The sequence below is a fragment of the Gymnoscopelus braueri genome, assembly GCF_963280865.1.
Source record: "Gymnoscopelus braueri genome assembly, chromosome: 13".
In the NCBI taxonomy this organism is placed as follows: Eukaryota; Metazoa; Chordata; class Actinopteri; order Myctophiformes; family Myctophidae; genus Gymnoscopelus; species Gymnoscopelus braueri.
In genome coordinates this window covers 4,586,036-4,608,535 of record NC_137615.1, presented here as the reverse complement: position 1 = coordinate 4,608,535, position 22,500 = coordinate 4,586,036, and the positions used below count along the sequence as shown (strand labels likewise).

General features: G+C 42.1%; 1 protein-coding gene across 1 annotated transcript in view; it reads right to left on the bottom strand.

Moving 5' to 3' along the window:
• Nucleotides 1–22,500, bottom strand: part of prkcab (protein kinase C, alpha, b) — a 205,371-nt gene that overhangs the window by 64,477 nt on the left and 118,394 nt on the right. Inside the window, exon 3 of the mRNA XM_080445916.1 lies at nt 12,774–12,856. Within this exon, the coding sequence (XP_080302042.1) occupies nt 12,774–12,856 (83 nt within the window). The remainder of the gene's footprint in view (nt 1–12,773; nt 12,857–22,500) is intronic.

Below are 22,500 nucleotides of genomic sequence, written 5' to 3'. Positions count from 1 at the left end.
CTCTTCTAAAACAAGCAACTAAGAGTATAACTAGCGCTAAAGTAAAAGTGCAATATATCAGCTACCTACTTTCTTAAACAGATGAGACAAATAGCTAAAACAAATAAGAGTATCAAATAAACAAGATCCAATAAAACAAGAGCTCGTACAAATAATTGACAACAAGTGGGCAAGGCTAAGAGGAAGGGTAGTGTTTCCTGAAGAGGTGGGTTTTCAGCCTGCGGTGAAAGATGGGCAGTGACTCTGCTGTCCTGACATCAGTCGGGAGTTCATTCCACCACTGTGGGGCCAGAACAGAAAAAAGACCATTTCGACAATCAACGGTCGCGTTTAATTATTACATCATGGCTCCAGTGCTGTTGGGATTAAAGCCAATTAACTATCGCAAAGTGACATACGTGTGTATGAGAGATTATTTTTAAATACTTTATTGAGTCCAAACATGTTAACAATAAATCATTCAGTTTACTTCCATAATTGTAATAATACATTTCACATGTTTTATGTCTCTGTTATCAGCAGACATTTCGACCCGTTTTTTTCTTCTTTTATTTTGCAACCCCTTCACCTACATACATAAAGTAAAAAATAAAAGGGATAAACTATATTAAGACATTTCAATAGAGATTATTATTTCATCCATGCATCCGCAAAATCCTCCTTTATGAGGAGGCATAAGCAATAAACTTGACACCAAGAAATGAAACAATAAAAAATAACACAAAAATAAAATACAAAAGGGGGTGGGGGTGGGGGTGTTAGGCTTTGTTGTGTCATTTTGGTAATATGTCTTCCATTTTATTTTATTTCATTTTTTGTTCTGAATACTTGGGTGGTTAAGATAAATAAAAGAGATATTATTTTTAGTTTTCTCTATAGCATTTATCTAAACGTTTAGCGTTTGTGTTTAGCGCTTAAACGTTAACACCCCTGTAGTAGCAGAGCCTGCTGGGGACCATCACACAGGCGATGTTTCTCACTAGGGGTGGGACGATATGGGTATCTCACGATACGATATCTGTGGCGATATTAGGCCCTCGATAACAATAATATCACGATATTTGATATATTGCGATATCACGATATATTGCATGACATTTCACCAACGATATATCACGATAGTCCTTGTATTCAATTCATAAACACATAAAATAGCACCAAACATCATTACACAAATACAGATTCGGAAAAACAACGTATCACAAACAAACAAAAAAAAGTAGTATTTTTATTTTTTATATATCGATTTTTTTCGGCAGTATATCGATTATTTATCGCGGGAGAAAGTATCGCGATATATCACGATATCGATATATCGTCCCACCCCTATTTCACACTCCTGAAGTGAACGCTGGTTGTATTTAGACGACAGTGTGGCGTACACACTGTGTTACATTTTCAGGTCAGAATACCGATTTCATCCAATCATGAGGGAGTCTCAGTCAACTCAACTCGTGCAGGACACAGTCGCAAGTCATTGGAACACTTTAAAATGACAGGGCTTACGTGGTTAATAAACTAATATTCGGCTATGAAAAAAAAGTTGAAAAAAAAAAATAATTGACACGAAGAACGATTCATTGATGTGAATTATTTTTAAGTTATAAAAAAAACCTGCCTGCTCAATTATTTGATCAACCTACGTGAACATTAAGTCGGTTTAGAGGTCATGAAATGTCAGTTTTGATATATTTCCGTTTTAATTGCCCAGCTCGACTTCAAAAGCTACCCTTACTGACACCCATTTACGCAAGCTAGCAGCGGCGGCATTTAGCAGCAACAAAAAAAAGAAAAGGACAAGTTAATTGGAGCGCCCCGTCCAATAATAAGTCCCCAACATCCTTCCTTCTGCTTCGTTTACACCACCAGCCAAACGACAGAAGAGCAAATTACCCCTGTGACTCCTCCACCATGCTCATGCTCTCTCGCTCTCTCTCTCTCCCCCTCCCTCTCTCCCTCTCTCCCTCTCTCCCTCTCTCTCTCTCTCTCTCCCTCTCTCTCTCTCTCTCTCTCTCTCTCTCTCTCGTCATTATCTCCTGGCTTGAGACACACACCGCCGCGCGTCACAATTCATTAGCAAGCTAACACCCTAGCTTACGTACGCAAGCGGGCGTGAGGCTCCACGATAAACTGCAGATTGCAATTTGATATCTGTAATTAGCCCGTTACGACCGGGAACGCATCTGTGTGTCATTTTTAGATTTCTTTGGGCTATTCAAAAATAGCAGATATACAAGCTCATAGCACTATGAGCTTGTAGATCTGCTATTTTTGAAAAAATTTGAAAGTGTGTGCAAATCGTTCAATATATATATATATTTTAAGCGAACATTTGTAACTCAAATCTTTGCTTCATGGGGGTCCCTGGAACAAAATATTTTCAGATGGGGGTCCGCGGCCAAAAATATTTTGAGCATTTTTGAATTTGAGATTTAGAAAACATTTTTAGAACGGGCCTCAGGTCTTAATGGGTTAAATCAGGTGCTAATGTAATCATTCACGTTCATCAGCTGCTCCACGGTGGCAGCTTAGACGATTTGTGTGTTTTTCTTTTTTTTAACAAAGAGCTTTTTTTGGCTGATAAACGGGACGGGACGGCTGTGGCAAATCACGTGCTGCTGCTGCTGCTGCTGCTGCTGCTGCTGTCGGACAGGATTAGATGATGTGCAGGAAGTGAATCAGTGTTCATAATGACAGGTGTCCACTTGGATCTGAGCACATTCCTCCACCAACACGCACTACTCATTTCAACTGTCTGTCTGTCTGTCTGTCTGTCTGTCTGTCTGTCTGTCTGTCTGTCTGTCTGTCTGTCTAAAGTAAAAGTACCTCAAAATTGTACTCAAGTGCAGTACTTGAGTAAATGTACTTAGTTACTTTACACCACTGGAAACTCCAATCAGCCATATTGTTGGTGTTTGGCGGTTTACGTAAGAGTCTATGTAATCTAAAGACGAGTCAGATGCTAGCTAGCGGGTTTAATGACGCACACGCTCATCAGAGCACAGAAGTCCTGACGTCACTCGTTCATCCCCTGGGTCGTTGAAGTAATTTCTCTATGGGTGGATTCACATTGGGTCATCTTAGAATCGTCTCATATAAGAACTGTGGTCCAAAGATCATTTGCTTATTTCTGGAACACAATTCTTATTTGACGCGATATTAAACACGTCTATGGGAATTCATAATGGGGGGAAAGAAACGCGACGAGGTAAGATGTGTAAATTACTTCAGCCTTCGGTGCTCTATAGCAAAACTCTTAAAGTCGCTGGTTCTCAACGTCTCAACACATGGAACCAAATGGTTCCATGTGTACACTGTCAGACAACGTAGATAAGGGTCAATGCATTATGCATTAATCCGTGGTCTAATGCATATGAAACTGGGGGTCCTCAAAATTAAAACGACTGAGAACCACTACACTGAACTATACCCCCCCCCCCCCCCCCCCATTTACACCGTAAGATCCATCATGCTGCTTGTGATTGTCACTGGTCCCCCACACCGGACGTTGAGGAACCCAGTATCTTTAAGCTTGACCTCGTTGACATGTTACAGTCAGAATTTGCATCAAGTTTTTAATACCCTCTAACCCTGTGAGCACTGTTGCCCCCCCCCCCCCTCCTCACAACACAAGTTAATGTGCAGTTGACTCTCTTAAGCCCTAATCTGCTCGGGGGGGGGGGCATTTAGACATGAACATGTGGAGTGATTTGACATTGCGTAAACTAAAGCTTTGCCGGCGTGGCGCAGCCCGGCGTGGTGAGAGCGAGCTCAGCTAGCCCTCCTCCCTCCTTCCTCCCAGCTGTTGCTGAGGGTTACGGCTGAGCCGCTACGGTCGGGGTAATGACTTGGCGACTGGCAGCTTAACCCATTAAGACCGGGAGCGCATCTGTGTCATTTTAAAATTGCTTTTGGGCTATTCAAAAATAGCAGATTTACAAGCTTGTAGATCTGCTATTTTTTAAAAAGAATCGTGACATTTTTTGGCAAATCTTTGAATATATAAATTACATAACAGTTTTTTGAAAAAACGTATGTTGCTATAATCAGTGGTTCCCAAACCTTTTTCATGTCAAGGACCCCCAAAATGATATACATTTGGCCAAAATGATATGTCACATCTCAAAATATTTTGTAATAGGGACCCCCATAAGCAAAGAATTGAGTTAAAAATGTTAAAAATTCAAAAATAGCAGATCTACAAGTTCATGAGCTTGAAGATCTGCTGTTTTTGAATAGCCCAAAGTATAAAATAATGGTTAAAGTGGTTAGACACAGATGCGTTCCCGGTTTGGATGGGTTAATGGTGCAAGACGTCGCTATTACTGTCAGCGGCACTGTATATACCGCTGCACCCTGGCACCCATCAGGCCGAGGCTAACGCCACACAGCAAGGTGATTCACTGCCTGATTTATGCTAAGTGGGGAAGGGGGGGTGAAGCTGATAGCTATAATGTCTGTGTCCCAGTAATTGAGTTTGAGCCATTCCATTTCATTCGATTACTTTGTTTACAAACACGAGAGGGGGCCAACGGGGGGGGGGGGGAGATATTTAATCATGCCGTCATTTAAACAAGACTGGAGGGCGGCGGCTATTTTTGGGGGGAAACAAATGGAGCGGCTGTTGATGGAGCGTAATCATCGAACGGCATGTGGCGGGTGGCAGCGGGTGGCTGGTGGTGTGTGGGGGGTGTGGTGATGGAATGGAATAGAGAAGGGTGGAGGAAGTATAACCCGTGGCAAAGTGAAGAGGTAGGGTGGGGTGAATGTGTTGCAGTGGATTCAATCATAATCATAATCATGAATGAATAACATACTGTAGCAGCGGATATTATTCAGATCATATCTGGCTGTGGAGGAGGGTCCCCCGGTTCGAGCCCTGCATGGCTCAACCTGGCTTTTGAGTTCAAGTGTCCTTGAGCAAATTAATACTGAACCCCTAACTGCTCCTTAATATGAGCAGGTTTGTGCCTTTGTGTTATGATTTAATAGAAGTGTTAAATGTAAGAAGTTGTTGAGAGACAGAGGAAGAACCACTGAATCTATCTATCTACGTATCTATCTATCTATCTATCTATCTATCTATCTAAAGAGAACTAACTGATTTAGAAGGCATTTGTAGAATCGACCTCAGATCTAAATGGGTTCATGTTAATAAGGCAGCCATGTTGTTGTGTTGTTTGTTTATTCTCCACAAAGGGAAGAACATTGACTTGAAGCTCTGCTGTGGGGATGTGAGCAGTGTTCTCCTCATGCTCACTACAGCGAGAGACATCTTAATGTTCACCGTCTCAGAAGGACGAGAGCGGAAATATTATCCATGATAATTCATCCATGTATAACATTCATTTTATGCAGAGTCAAATCCGATGCAGTATGTAAATTAGGATACGGTACAGCTGCTGCCTAGGATGAGTATAACAGTGTGTAATTCCCTCTGTGATCGTCACTTTGAATAACTTATAACAGGCACTGTGGTCTGACATTTTTATGACACTGTTCTTTGTACTGTGTGTGTGTGTGTGCGTGTGTGTGCGCGTGTGCGGGTGTGCGTGTGTGTGTGTGTGTGTGTGTGTGCGTGTGTGCGATGTTTGTGTGAGCGTGTCTAACCGATTAAAGCCAAGAAAACATCTGTGTATTTTTTTATTTTTTAACATACGTTTTTTCAGAAAACTGTTAGGATTTAAAGGGCATGTGTAGAATCTGCCTCAGATCTTATGTGTTTCTATGAAACAGTTTAATTTCTAAAGTTATCCGGAATCTTTTATCAAGAGCTGAGTTAAGTACAGTACTTGGGTAAATGTACTTAGTTACTTTACACCACAGGTCTACACAGATTGAAACTGCAACTGGTTGGGGCGGAGGGCGTGTGCAACAGCGACGCGGTATTTCCAGCTTTACATTTGAATCACTGAGTGTGCCTTTAAAACGTTTAATGTTACGCAAATCTAACATTCCTACCTCCTCCATTCGTCAGACAGACAACTAGCAGAGAGAGACGACTGCAGCAGTTCTGTCAGACTTACCGGCTGTAATAAACTCTAATGAACTGCAAAATCACTGACAACCTACAACTCCCCCCGTATCTCAGCTGTTTCCTACACCTTCAGCATGCTGCTGCTCAGGTAAAGGGAAGCCATGCCTCATGTTGTCACTCTGCTCCGCTTGTCTCGCCAATTAACCCATTCAATCCGGGAAGGCATCTGTGTCATTTTAAGATTTATTTGGCTATTCAAAAATAGCAGATCACAATGAGATCTACTATGAGCTTGTAGATCTGCTATTCTTTTTTAAGTCTTGCATATTTTTAACTAAAATATTTGCTTCTGGGGAGGGGGCCCCTGGTACAAAATATTTTCAGATGGGGGTCCGAAGCCAAATACATATAATTTTGGGGGTCCTTGACAGGAAAGGTTTTAAGCACCACTGATATATAGCAACATACGTTTAAAAACAAACAAAAACACGTTTAGAAGACATTTGTAGAATCTCCCAGAAGCAAAGATTTGAGTTACAAATGTTCGCTTTAAAAAAATAAAATTATATAATCAAAGATAAGATATACAAGCTCATAGAGCGGCACTCGGTGCCGCGCTATGAGCTTGCCTTGTAGAACTGCTATTTTTGAATAGCCCAAAGTATAAAATAATGGTTAAAGTGGTTACACAGATGTGTTTACCGGTTTTACTGGGTTAAAGCCACTAGTGTTTCAGTGAGTCACTGAGTGTTACTGAGAGGAGAAGAACTGTAATTAGGGGTCAGTAGTTCATTCTTCATTCTCTATTCTTTATTGGGATCCCAATTAGCTCCCACTGCCACCACGGTCACTAGTCTGCATGGGGTCCACATGAAACAACACAACATAAAACAACAAGGGCTGTCAAAGTTACCTCAGTCGCAATTAACGCACCGCTGGGTTAACCGCGATTAATTATTTTAATCACAATTAATGTGCATGAACGTGACGTGAATGAATGGGCGGTACGCGTGCACGGCGGACGTGGTCACCCTAATCTACAAGCTGCTATCTTCAAAAGATTTTTCATACATTTTGAAAACCTGTGAAATGGGACATTCTGCCTCATCTCCTTTGAGTGGCACGGACGCTACACCCACTGTTCCCACTGTCTGCCTGTTATGAAGAAAAAGCTCTGCCTAGAGGTTTTTTTTTCTCTGCTGAAATACGTGACATTCTCCTCCAACCGGCCCCCCCCCCCCCCCCCCCGGTGGCGGCACGGGGCATCACATCAAACAACCTTGTCCAGGAGCTCTGTCTGGAATGAAGCTCATTTTAAAGCTCACTTCAGGCTAAGGAAAGGAAAGGAACGCAAAGGAAAGAAGTCATTTGAAAAGCTGTAGCGGTGGGTTGAGCCAGCAGTCTCCAGACAGTTGATAAACACGGCCCGTGTCAGATTAGCATTTCTCAAGAAAAAGTGTTTTGGAAAAATAGTAATTCTCAACTTTGAAAGCGCTCTGCTCAGCACCAAAACACCTAAATTGCACACAGCAGTGTTATATTAGTGTTTAACACTTCAAACGGCCATAACTCAGTGATCATTGCTCTGATCAGCGCAATATAGGACTTGATTTGAAGGCCATGTAAACGGCTTCGAAATAAAATAAAAAAAACATGTCAAGTTTGCCTTTTTGAACATTTTGACAATAGACTTTAAAAAAGATAGAAAGAAAAAAAGGAACATTCAGAAAAAAGGGGGGAAAAGCCTAGAAAGACATGTCCCAAATAAGGATACCAGAAAGTGGTTAATATGATCTGAGCAAAAAGACACACACACAGCACTCTGCTGCCTATGGACAGCAGCCAGTGAATGAAGGTGACTCAATCACAGACAAACATCTTTCATAATGGACATCATGGCATCATGGTCACCATCACGTCTGTGTCCTGTCACACTCATTAGCCCGGGTCTGGGGACAAGTTCTGCATTGTGTGTGTGCGTGTGTGTGTGTGTGTGTGTGTGTGTGTGTGTGTGTGTGTGTGTGTGTGTGTGTGTGTGTGTGTGTCATATGATGTTACAGTGAATATAATCTCTCTCTGCTAACAGCAGAATCTGTCAGCACCACCACTGCCCTAAACATGTAGTGCTGTTGTTAGTAGGAATAAACACCCGGGAGGAAGTGGACTAAGAAAGGGGAGGAGCCAAAACAAGTTCCTGTTTCTACACAAAAAAAGGAGGTGGTGCCCCCCAGAGGCAAAAAACAAACCCATTTTTTGGGGTTCCCAGATTGCAGTTAACATGTATGCTCTAGTCTCTCTCTCTCTGTGTGTGTGTGTGTGCGTGTGCGTGTGCGTGTGCGTGTGCGCGTGCGTGCGTGCGTGCGTGCGTGCGTGCGTGCGTGCGTGCGTGCGTGCGTGCGTGCGTGCGTGCGTGCGTGCGTGCGTGCGTGCGTGCGTGCGTGTGCGTGTGTGTGTGCTGTATGTCAGTGCTCAGAGACAGAAGATGGAGATTCAGAGGTCGAGCGAGTGGGGGGGGGGTAGATGATGGAGTGACTGACAGATAGATGTAATATAGAGTAATGGATGATGTGGAGAAAGACTGCAGTGAACCACACACACACACACACACACACACACACACACACACACACACACACACACACACACACACACACACACACACACACACACACACACACACACACACACACACACACACACACACACACACACACACACACGCTAGTCAGACTACAGAGGAATCTATCTTGAGTCTCCTCATCAGCACCAAGGTGGAGAACAGGCTATATTTAAAGAGGTGGTGCCATGTTTTTGCACTTTTTCTGTTTTTCATGTGTCTATGAGGTTGATAGAACTTCATTAAGGCCCCCGCTGGTGGTTTTATGGTGTTTCATGTCTTCTCTAACTATTTGGAGTTTTTTCCTGGAGGCTGAAACCTTGAGAGTCAAACGTGCCAATCCAAAAACAGCGACATACTGACGTAACAATGCCCATACCCACCCACCGCACCTCCCCTCATTATCATTGTCATTTATACTACAACCTTTTGTGGGCGGAGCTGCCTCAAACACACGTGTGTGACCATGGCAGGTTGTTCTGTACCTAACTTCCGTGTGACAGCTATCAAACAGTCGTTTCACACTTTGCCCATTGACACGGACAAACGTGATCAATGGCTTAATTTCATTTATAAAGACAGGATTATTCCCTCAGCCCCCTCTACCAGGCTTCGGGTGTGTAGTTCCCATTTTGTTGATGACTGCTTCACCAACTTAGTGCAAGTCAATATGGGATTTGCAAACAGGAAAGTACTGAAGCCAGGTTATATTCCGACGATTTATCCTGGAGACACAGAAAGCAGCACCTCAGGAGCGTTACCGGTAAATTAAAACATCCGCCAGCCCCAATAAAATGATTTAGGAGCATGAATCGGTTTGACATAGCCTTGTGTCTGTGACCTCCCCCACCGTTTAGTTGTGGGATTTAGTTCAGCGTCAATAAGATCGCTTCTGAACATCGTATGGAAAATGTAACGGTAGTCGCGGTAACCTACAGTCGTCTGTTGTTACGACGGTGTTAAGAAATTAATGGATGGGTTGAAACAACCTTTTAAACCGGGGTTTTGTGCCGGTCTGCGACTCTGCGTTGAATTCAACGTGCAGAGACAGTGCTGGTCGTGAACGCGCATCGCCGTTTAACATGGCGTACAGTTAGATCAGGGACGAGCCTCCATGTTAATTCAACGCAGGCTGCCAACAAACTAAGGTTTTAAACGGTTGTTTGAGCCCATCGATGCGTTGTTTTACGCCGTCGGAACAACAGACATATGTAGGTTACGGCGCCTAGCTTTAGATTTTTCATACGATGTTCAGAAGGTAAAACATTTACATTAAATCGGCAGAACATACCGACGCGGGCGGGACCAACTCGAGTCATACAGTCTCAGCCAACGTTAGGGTCGCTAGAGCTAGTTCAGTTGGATTAGATACATAGCGTGATTGTTTGTCTATATAATAAAAAAGAGACGAATTATCTGTGCCTCTGCAAACAGAAGTGTATTATCAAGGTGGAAATGGCTCTGAATACATTATGAGAGCATCTAGTTAGACGTTTTATATGCATATGCTATTGCCTACTGTAATATACTGTAGCTTATATTTCCATTTTCTAGTAAGGGGATGTATGGAAAGAATACATAGCCCATTTAAATGGGAATGTCAGGTTGAAGGAATACAAATGCATTGTAATGATAGTAAAATGTGTGCAGTGATGCTATAAATAATGTCACTGATGTAATGGATACCATAGTCATTGTAAGATAAAGTTCTACTTGGATCACAGGATATTGAACATCACCACATCTGTAAGAATGTATGACAACTGATGGTTCTGTTGAAAGGACAACTTTAGTTTTTTTACAACCAAGGTTTATGTTTTAGATTGTAATTAAAGTAAATAAAAGATGAGTGTTAAAATGTTTTAATTTACTGCTTTCTATAGTTTTAGCAATTTTTGCGATCTTTTTTACAGTGGGCGGAGGCATTCTGTCCGGTGGCTAAATATGTATTTTTTTTACACAATAACCCGGCGTTTTCTTTATTATTATTTACAGTAGCTCTTCTAGCCCCCAATAACTCACATCTGGCCATCAAAGAATTTACTTTAATTACAAGCTAAAATATAAACCTTGGTTGTAAAAAAACAAAGTTGTCCTTTTAAGCCTTTTATTTATCCGTTGCACACATGAGCATTTGGGATTTGAGCAAAGGGTTGATGAGGCTTTCCGGTTATGGAGTAGTTCTTCTTCTTCCTCCTCCTCTTCATCTGAACCAGATTCAGGTTCAAACATATATGGCTGTATTTGTCCAATTTGTCCTCCTGCCATTTTGTAAACAAATGGGCAGAACCATGGGCAGTCCTTTAGTGATAAGGGGGAAGGACTAGGACAGGTGGGTGGTCTTATAGGAGGAGGCGGAGGGACTGGATTAGATGGGTGGTGCTAAGTGAAACCAGGTATACTTAATGAACTGGTGGGTGTGTCTACATAAAAACAACATTTTAACACTTACTGTACACTTTTTTTTTTTTGAAAAAAATCCTTACACAATAATAATACCTTATGATCAGGTTTTAGGGTTGAAAAATATCATGGCACTCCATCTTTAATTAATATATAATAGATCATATTTAATTCTTCCATGTATTACTGTATATATGGCGGGTCCACTAGGTAGGAAAAGGGAGGGTCTATAACTCTTTTTTCTATATTGTCTCTGTCGGGTGGAAACCTCATATGCCCAAATCTGTTACTTTTCAGGATTCAAATGAAAATATAGCAAAAGATCTACGAGCTTGTAGATCTGCTACTTTTGATGCCCTTGTGTGACGCTGTAGTGTGATCAAGTAGTAGGGAATTCATTTTACAATAAAACACTAAATGTTAGAATATGGAGATAAGCGGTTTCTGCCCGACAGCAACCATATATTTTCTATGTATTTTCTATGTATGTTTGGGGATTAAAGACGGTCACAGTACAGAGACACTGTGGGTGTGTGGCTGACATGCAAGCTGTTGTTTACAACAATTGAATTAACCCATTCAATCCGAGAACACGTACTGTGTCATTTTGAGATTTTTAGAGCTATAACCCTTATTTTATACCCTTGAGGCTATTAAAAAATAGCAAATATACAAGCTCACATTTTGAGAAGAAATTGGTGTACATGGGAAAAGGTCACATCAGCTGTCCACTTTGAGAACCACAGATTTATTAAAAATTTTACACACCGTTATCGGACCGGTACTCAGTATCGACCGGTACTCAGTATCGACCGGTACTCAGTATCGACCGGTGCTCAGTATCGACCAGTGCTCAGTATCGACCGGTACTCAGTATCGACCGGTGCTCAGTATCGACCGGTGCTCAGTATCGACCGGTGCTCAGTATCGACCGGTACTCAGTATCGAACAATGCGCAGGTTATGGGTCGATTCTGAATCGGTATCGGGAAGGGAAAAAGTGGTATCGGTACATCTCTACCCACAATCCTCCCTGCTTCCATAGAAAATGAAGTGAAAGCGCTTCTTTCTTTTTTTTCTCCCCCTGTGGGTTTATGTTGTGTAAGAAATGTGGGGCACTTCACTTCACAGCAGAAGGCTCTGATGGCTGACTAATGCTTTACTCTCTGAGTCTATGAATGGACATGTTCACAGTTGAATCATTCATATTTCTATCAAAAGGAGGGTGTTCATTTCATCATTCAGCACCATCACAGTGATTTCAAAAGGTGTGAGAGTTCCAGCAAGGACACTGTGTGCCCACGTTTTATATTTTGAAGGCGCCAAGGCCGTTTATTATTCTTCCGCCACTTTTTGCAGTTCTGGCCGAACCGTGCAGTCGTTTTTTTACGAAACTTGGAAATATGGTAGAGGGCTATGCCAAACGGCAAGCACAGGAAACTCACAACTGCTGGCCAAAGGGTGGCGCTATAAGAATCAATTGAAAAATGCTAACTTTGAACAGGTATAACTCATGCCCTGTTTAACGTGCATCTTCAATATACACATGTGTGTCCTCATGCCAAACAACTTTGTCACTTTGACCTATGACCTCTGACCTCTGATGAACGAAAAAGAAAGAAAGTTCACGCAAAAAAAATGCCCGGGGCCTACATGAGGATCAAAGTACTGCTGGGGCAACGACCACACACACATATCAAACGTCACAGCAGGACGAGACCATGAGCAGTGAGTGTGTGTGTGTGTGTGTGTGTGTGTGTGTATAGTATTAACTCACGTCTGTGTCGGGGCCCTTATCGGCTCCAGGGCAGGAGAAGGTGACAAACTCATGGCAGCGCTTGTGGACCACGAAACAGCACACTGAGAGAGAGAGAGAGAGAGAGAGAGAGAGAGAGAGAGAGAGAGAGAGAGAGAGAGAGAGACAGGAGAAAGGGAGAGGAACAGCTAGTTAGGAACATACAGTAGCCTACTGGTTGCATTTTCACACATCTTTAGAAAACTATATATATTTTTTAACACAACAAGCAACAAGCTCTTGGATCCACTGACACTGACCATTGCCCTCAATGACAGCAGAGGCCATGCAGGTGACAGCTCTGAAAACAACCCATCTGTCTGTCTGTCTGTCTGTCTGTCTGTCTGTCTGTCTGTCTGTCTGTCTGTCTGTCTGTCTGTCTGTCTGTCTGTCTGTCTGTCTGTCTGTCTGTCTGTCTGTCTGTCTGTCTGTCTCTCTGTCTGTCTGTCTGTCTGTCTGTCTGTCTGTCTGTCTGTCTGTCTGTCTGTCTGTCTGTCTCTCTGTCTCTCTGTCTGTCTGTCTGTCTGTCTGTCTGTCTGTCTGTCTGTCTGTCTGTCTGTCTGTCTGTCTGTCTGTCTCTGACTCCCAACCTGTCTACCTGTTACGACTGGGGTCGTATGTGGGGTTATAGTTGTTATTATGAGTTGGTTCTAGTGTGGAAGGGTGTGTGTGCCAGAGAGGAGATGGTGTGTGTGAATGTATGCAAATCAGGTGTGCCATTCCCAGAAGACGACTGGTGGGGCGCTCTTCCAGGCCAGCCAGTGATTGGTGGGGAGCTCACAGGAGTGATGCCTTCCAAGTGGCTAATAGGATGGAGGCTCCCTATATAAGAGGAACACAGACCTCAGTGGTACATGCAGGGGGCAGGACCCTGTCTTCCTCCGCTTCCAACTGGCCACCACACCTTATGTTTTGTTACTTATGAGTTCTGTGATTTGACCTAAGTTATTTTCAGTTGATATAGTTGATCCTGAGGTGATTATTTATTTTGCTTATTGTTTATGATAGGAAGGTAAGCTATTGTTTCTTTTGATAGGTAAGAGATATTACTTTCCAGTTAGTTCTTTTGAGTTGTTACTTTAGTTCCTCAGTGAGTTCTACACCCTTATGACCCGATCTTATGTTACTCTTTTGTTATTACTTTATACTTTTGTAAATAAACCATTATTATATTTTTGCACTTCAACCCTTTGTTTGTGTGGCTACTTGGGAGTTGGGGAAGGCGGGAATATATTCATGTTGTGTTTCAGGCACCCCTAGACTGGGGCATAACACTACCTATCTGAAGGTCCCGTTGTGTATTTATGTATTTGTGTCCCTTGTTTGAAATGCCTTGCTAGGGCTGGCATTAATGTCTGACTGTACCACTTGCTGTCTACATTTCTGACTAAAGTATTCAATCAATCATGTTAACATTGAGATGAGACTCATTTAGATATCTGGGATTTCACATATTGTGATGTCATGACATTACAATATAAAAGGATTATCTTTTGTTCTGGTTTTAATGAGTCGAGCCTTATTTCATAGTTTCAAATTATCATCGCAATACATCAATCATCACGTTAGTTCGTCAAAAATATTATGTGGTCCGGATGGCTGGTCTAGTGGTCCGGGCACCTATAGGCTTCAATGTGACCTGACAGTGCATCACGGGTTCGAGTCCCGTTCCCGACAATCTTACTGCATGTCTCTCCCCATCCCCGTTTCCTGCCCATCTCCACTTACAACTATATCATTAAAGGGGGAGATAAAGGCAGAAAAAGCCAAAACAATAATTACAAAAAATCACACCCAGTGTGAAGTGGGCGGTGTGGTCACAGTGGTCATCACAGTGATGGAAGTTCACTTAAAGAAAAGTAATATTGTGGACCAACCATTGTACACCCCTAACTTTAAAAAAAAACAAATGTGTTTTTTTTAAGTGCATAGTCCTATTTATAGGGCTATGCACTTGTGTCATGTTTCACTAGCCAATCACAGTCCTGAATAGACTGTGATTGGCCAATCACGGTGCAGGGTTAGGGGGGTACACTGGTGGCCAATCACAGCGCAGGGTTGGGGGGGTGCAAAATCCAAACCTCACATATAGGGCCGCCCAAAAAAAGAAATGTATCTTTGTAAAAAAGAAAAGAGAAATATATCAGCCAAATACACTAGCTGAGGAACACCACCAAACATACACCACACCTCTGAGGAGAGGGGGGTCTGCTCATAATTCCGACGTCCCATTATTCCAACCGTTAGTGGTGAAAGAATACTCAGATATTTCACCTAAGTAAAAGTACCAATACCACAATATAAAAGGCCTGTGTTCAAAATGTTACTTGAGTAAAAGTACAAAAGTATTGGCATGAAATATACTAGAAAGTACCGAAGTCAAAGTACTAAAATGTTTGAAAATAGACGATCTACAAGCTCACAACAAACTCAAAACCAATATATAAAAGGCCTGCGTTCAAAATGTTACTTGAGTAAAAGTACAAAAGTATTGGCATGAAATATACTGAAAGTACCAAAGTAAAAGTACTAAAATTTTTGAAAATAGCCGATCTACAAGCTCACAACGCGTCGCATCGCGACACGTTGTGAGCTTATACATGTAGATCTGCTATTTTCAAATAGCCTATGTATAAAATAGGGCTAAAGAGGTTAATGTGTGTTTTATAATGTAATAATTTATATCTGCAGAGTAACTAGTAACTAAAGTTTTCAAATAATTATAGTGGAGTAAAAGTACAATATTTGCCTCTGATGTAGTGGAGTAGAAGTAAAAGTACTGAAAATTGGAAATACTCCAGCAATGTAAAAATACCTCTCAAACAGAACTTGAGTAAATGTACTTAGTTACTTTACACCCCTGGTGTTTACGTTAAGGTGAGGGAGGGATTGGACCCAAAACAAACACAGATGAGGAGTTCAAGAACACAAGGGCTTTATTGTGCCAATGAAAAGCAGCCAACAGGCAAAAATCCAAAACGCAGGAAAGCTAACAAAAGGCTAATACAGCCACACACATACTCACATCCAACAGACACACTATGGACTGACAGAGCACACTTATGGGCAGTACTTATACACAAGGGGCGGAGACACCTGGGATGATTACAACTACTGACACCTGGGAATTAAACAGACTAACAGAGCTACAACACCTAGAACCAGTGGAACCTTTTCATGTCAAGGACCCCCCCAGAAGCAAAGATTTGAGTTACAAATGTTCGCTTTAAAAAAATATATATAAACGTATTCAAAGATTTGCACATAGTTTTCAAGATTTTTCAAAAATAGCAGATCTACAAGCTCATAGCACGGCACCTAGTGCCGCGCTATGAGCTTGTTTATCCGCTATTTTTTAATAGCTAAAGTATAGTTAAAGTGGTAAAAAATGTTGCGACGCTATATTAACTACTTTTGCTGGGGACCCCCTGGACACAGCACAAATAGTGCTATATAGTACCTTTTGACAAATGGTGCTAAATAGAACCACACAGGTGCTATATAGCACCACTAAAGGTTCCAAATAGCACTATATTGTTTACAGTATAGTGTGGCAATTCAATCATGCCAAATACCACCATAGATTACTTAATATGCTTCTAAATTACACTTTTACTCAAAAATATTGATCATTTCTTAACAAATAGGGCTTAAAAGATTAGGAATCCTGTACTAGAAGCATACTGAGAGACATAATACATAACCTTTTCAAAAGTTTTATTTATTTCAGCAAATAAATAATGCATTAATAAAACTATGATACAAATAGCCTATAGAGGATCTATTTCATTACTAAATATACACTCAATGTCGCTAACTTGAACATCAGTGCTGAAACGTCAGGACAAAATCTAGAGAGAATACTGACTCCTACAAGCTACTCACAGATGGAGCTGTACATTATTTTTTACTGTGACAGGATGTTTGCCTGCATCCTTCAATTTCAGAACAACGCCAAAAAGGTCAGTGTCTTGTTCAGTACTTTAGGGTACTGGATTCTAAACACAAAATATACACACAATAGGAGTCCTAGGGCCCTATCCTGTGGCAGGCTAAACCCCTACCCGTTACCCATTACCCATTACCCACGATGTTCCACATAAGGGAGCTGGCGCTGTACCTAAACGCTATTCTGTACCTGCTATACAGTACCCGTTCTCCATTATGCCACCCGTGGGCGTATTGTTGCTATATCCCCAAAATTGCTATTCTGCCCACACACACACGGGTGTGGCTTTGGGAAAGCGCACAGCGGATTCTAAAACCACCCGCAAAGAGCGCACAGACTGCAATGGATTCGTGGAGACGGCCAGGACGCACAGCGCTCACCTCTCTCTACTAGGCTATTATTGTCAACAAATCTCTGTGATTCTAATTTTACTATAATCAGCAGAAGGGAGGGTGTCAATTCCTTGTGTCAATTGTATTTATAAGATGATGGTCTATTTAAAGAAGACAATTTGTGCATCACGCAATGCAATGCTCCAATTTACACAAGTCAGTTTTATTCATCGATTATGCAGGAAATAATGAACTGATTACAAAAATATAAAATTCTCTCTGATCAGTAACATGTAGGTGATACTTATATCTATCACATGTGGTTTTATTGAAAGGCAATCAAAGTCTTTAAGAGCTTCCAGAGTGTTCTCTTAAAGGTAATGGCATCTGGCACGGTGATTGGTTTTATCATTGTAACGCCCAAACCACACCTATGCATAATGTAATCGGTAAGCAGCGGGTAAGGGAGGTGTCCCAGAATAGCAACTTTTGCAGAGGAACACCCCTTGCCTAGTCCTGAATCCGATATTAGTGGCTTTAGCAACTTGAACCTGTATTAGGGCCCCTAGGGCTCTATTCAGAGCCAGATTTGAACAAACCACTAATTAGGGATGAAGGACTAGGCAAGAGGCGTTTCCCCGCAAAATTCGGTATTCTATGGCACCCCCGTGACCCGCCAAACACCTGAGCTACCCGTTACATTATGCATAGGTGTGGTTTGGGCGTTACAATGATAAAACCAATCACCGTGCCAGAAGCCATTGCCTTTAAGAGAAGACTGCGCTAGCCGTCATCCCGATCCAATATATGCTCTAGCCTATCTACCTGTCTGCACTGTTGCCTGGTCTGATTATTATAAGCCACATTGGGCTTGTTTTCCTTCTTTTTTTTTATTTTATCCAAATACATTTTTATATTAATTTGTAGCCTATTGTGTTCACAATAAGCTTGTCATATTAGTCAGATCCGGAATAGTATATGAAAGCCATTTAAAATATGTATACTATTGGTACACACTGGCTGCTCCCAAATAATTAATTACATCATGTTGCGACAACGCTCCTACGTGGTACACAGACAAACAGTAGCACATGGGTATAATAAATTGGACAGTTTTAGGAAAGGTCTATAGCCTACAGTATGTACTCACGTTGGCTGTTATCGTTCTATTTCCACCGTTCTAATGGATTCCAGGGGTGTGTAAACATCTCTGAAGTTGCTCCATAGTTTCCTCTGAAGTGACGCAGTTAATTAAAGTTAACTTACATCCATATTGTCCCCGTTATCTTTCATCATCCACCTTTGTTCAGTAATCCCGAACAGAGCTAAACTTTAAGTTTACATCAATCAAAGCCTCTCAAATCCAGACACATTGCTGCGATGCGTATGTGCGTCGCCTATACCTACCCAAAATAACAGACATACAAGCTATCAACGGCGCTGCATCATGTCGTGTCGACAGCTACAGATCTGTTATTTTGGACAGCACAATGAGGCGCGCGCGCGCCACGGAGTAGCCTATCACTAAACCAAAAACATTACATTACGTGGTCAACAACATAGCCTACTAGACATGTAACTTGCTTGGAGCTTTTAATGCAGTGGTTCTCAACCTGTGGGTCGAGACCACAATGGAGCACCCAACGCCTGGCGAGCTTGTAGATCTGCTATTTTCACAATATTTATCTGTGGAACCGAGTCAAACAAAATGGGGGGGTCCCCAGTTCAAATATGGTTATTTTGGGGGGTCATGAACGTAGCGTTTGCATGGGAGGCGTTGTGAGCTTGTAGATCTGCTATTTTCAAATAGCTGATGTATATGTTAGAGTGCTCATGTGGCCCATAGTCGCTTGACTCGCTTCTTTTGGGCTGGTTTTCCTAGACCTGGTTGCTTGTTACGGTACGTTTTAACAGCGGGCGACTCTCGGGCGATCACCGGCGACATCGTCCAAAAGATAAAGAAAGTCTATGAGAGCCGGCGTCTACTGGCGATAGGGCGATGGGCGATGAAAAGATGGATTTTCTTTATCTTTTGGACGATGTCGCCGGTGATCGCCCGAGAGTCGCCCGCTGTTAAAACGTACCGTTAGTTGTTTTTCCTCACAACACTGGCACTGATGATAACTAGACGGCAGCCGTCATAGAATCAAAATGACCCCGCTGGGAGTGGTGGTGGCGTTTGTGGTAGAGTGACCATGGGTTTATATGAAGAGAGAGAGCGCATATGCGGTAGAGTGAGCATCGGTTTATATGAAGAGAGAGAGCGCATATGCGGTAGAGTGAGCATCGGTTTATATGAAGAGAGAGAGCACATTTGCGGTAGAGTGAGCATGGGGTTGTACAAAGAGAGAGAGGCATTTGCGGTAGAGTGAGCGAGCATGGGTTTGTATAAAGAAAGAGCGCATTTCACACACAGATCATTCATATATTACCAAGATTTAATGAGAAATAAGGCTTCTTTAGAAAAATGACTGATGGGCTGGGCTGGGTCTAATTTGTCAATTATTAGTCGAGCCGGGCTGAAATATTTAGGGGATATGAAAGCTCTAGTTAGTAGTTTGAAGTGCTCATGTGGCCTTAGAGTTGCTTCTTTTTGTTTTCATAGACCTGCGACTGCGGTTGCTTATTTCTCTCCAAGGCTGGCAACACGGCTCATGGTCCAACGCACAAAGCCATTGTAGTGTCTGTGTGCACTTGACGGGTGATTTTATAAACCAGCGGGTGCTTCTAGAATCCACTATCCCCCGTCCCCAAGCCGTACCCATGTGTGTCTGTAGAATTGCAATGTGGGGGATATAGCAACAACACGCCCACGGACACACCTCCACGCGCAAATAACGGCGTCGGCATAATGGTGACGGGTAGAGCAGGTGCTAGAATAACCTATTGGGGCGGCGCAGGTCCATTATCCCGATTTAACGGGGAATTTTTGGCCTGTGAATAGAGCCCCTAGTGCCATGGCGATGTCCTCACTCTCATCTGTGATCACCTGGCCATCCATTATGAGCAGGATGTGGTCATACTGCATTGGTGTTGACATGCCAGAAGTGCTGGTCTGAGCTTGGCCCTGGGGAAGAGGGAATAGCATTAACCATCTTGTCTCACATTTATTTGAAAGGCAAATTCAACTACTTTCATACTACTACTCAAATTAGTGATGCACAATATATTTTTTTTGGCTGATATCTGATTAACGATTAATTGCATACTCAAATCGACTGATTAAAATACCGGTATTGCAATACAAGTGTCCAATAAGGTTTACCTTACACCTCTTACAGTAACTGTAATACTGGGTACAGATCAATAAGGAGGCAATTAACACATTACTGTAGGCTACTAACTAGGATGAATGTTAGCCTATAACCATATAATCAGCATGCTAATTTATATTAAAATAAAATAATAAAATCATCAGTAGCTAAAGGAATTACTATTATGGTAATCTCCATCAGCATTAAAAAAAAACTCTGTTTTTAGGAGGCAATCACAATGTATGAAATCCAGCTTATTCTTATGAGAAACCAATGGAAGTAGAACTAAACCTAATATGTGAGCATGTGTAGGTAAGTGGGCTATGCATGGGGATTCCTTACTTAAAATCTAGCCATGGTACCTCAGTTTAAACACAATGGATAAAATAAACACTAGCCTAAATAATCTTCAATGTGATGCATTAACACTTTCATACCAATACCTACTCAGTTATACATACATAATGTAATACATAGAGCGACTGTAAAATAGGGTTATGGTGGTCAAACAAATTTTAATGCTATTTTAACTCATTTTGCTGGGGGCCCAATGACAGCCCTTTAAGCCCCCAGACCCCATTTTCAGAACCACTATAGTACTAAATAGCAAAATAGATTATCTACACTCTCGTGTCACTATGCGACCGTTGTGAACTTGTAAATAGGATATTTTCCCTATTTTCACTTATAATGACATGTCCAAAATAGGGACGCCAGGTTGACAGTTGTTTAACTCTGTTGACACACAGCCACAAAATGTTTCTAATAATAATACTATCATTTGGGCAACTGTACCCATCAAGATACGTCTAGTTAAAGTCTGTGTTTTTGCCACATGGGAGGCTCATAGTGTTGACATACTTAATATCCATTACAGCCATTATCACCATCTTCAAAGCCACCAGAATACACAACAAAAACACGGTACAAAATAGCAAATTACCAAAATAAAGTTTCCCTGCTACTAACGTCAAAAGCCAATTTTTTTGCCATTAAACACTCACCTCAAAAAGATCCCTCTTCTTTAAACTGCTTTCTTCTATCTTCTTGATGAATCAACGATGACGCAGTTATATTGTTTTATTCTCAGGAGGATTGTACCGTTCCGCTCGCACCGAACTTCAAAGCTTGCGCTGTGACGCACCGTCCCTTCTGCTCTCAGCGCCACTTTGTAACACGACACCCTGCATGGTGAACTTTGACTTGGCAGCCATTTGTCGTTTTCTTCAGTTTCCTGGAGGCTGTTACCAGAGTAATAGCTACTTATTGATGATGATGTATGTATGTATGTGTGTGTGTGTGTGTGTATATATATATATATATATATATATATATATATATATATATATAACACACACACACACACACACACACACACACACACACACACACACACACACACACACACACACACACACACACACACAGCAAAAGGATTGAGAACCCTGACTGATCTCCAAGAATTTAGTATACATTGCACGGATCCAGTGCACGTCATTCCGTGCATAGTCGCCTAGAAACCCCGAAAATCCGTGCATATGTACGGCGAGTCCCACGGTGGGCGTAACCAGTTGCAACCCGGAAAAACCCGGAAGCAGAGCAGTCCCCACAACAAAATGTACGATTCTGTGCCTATCTACGTAACTCAAACGGCGCTGAGTAGGCTCAAGGGAACGTCGCAACGTTCGGGAAGGCAACTCGCTCGCTTTAGCTCACTCGGTGGTCCCTCACGTGTGGCTCCAGTTCCCTTGAGACTGCGCGCCTCCGAAATGGTTTAGTCACAATGGGGGAGATGCGAGGCGGCTATGCACGGATTTTCGGGTTTTCCAGTTGTCTATGCACGGAATTTGAAAAACGTTCAATGACAACGTTTCCTCTGGCGATCGGGTTGGAGAACCACACTGTTCTCAACCAGTGTGGTTCACGAAATGGACACTGGATTTGAAAACTGCACCTCAAGAACCACTGAAGATGTATAGGACTTCAGTAATTGTGCTGAGGTGCTATATATAGCACCACAACTATCCCAAAGAACCAATGAAGAACCGCTGAGGCACCACAACCACCCAAAGAACCACTGAAGACCACTTACACTATTATATTTGCTACTATTGATATTGCTACTACTTGTATCTCTCTCTCTGTCTCTCCTCTGTCTCCTCCTCTCTCTCCCT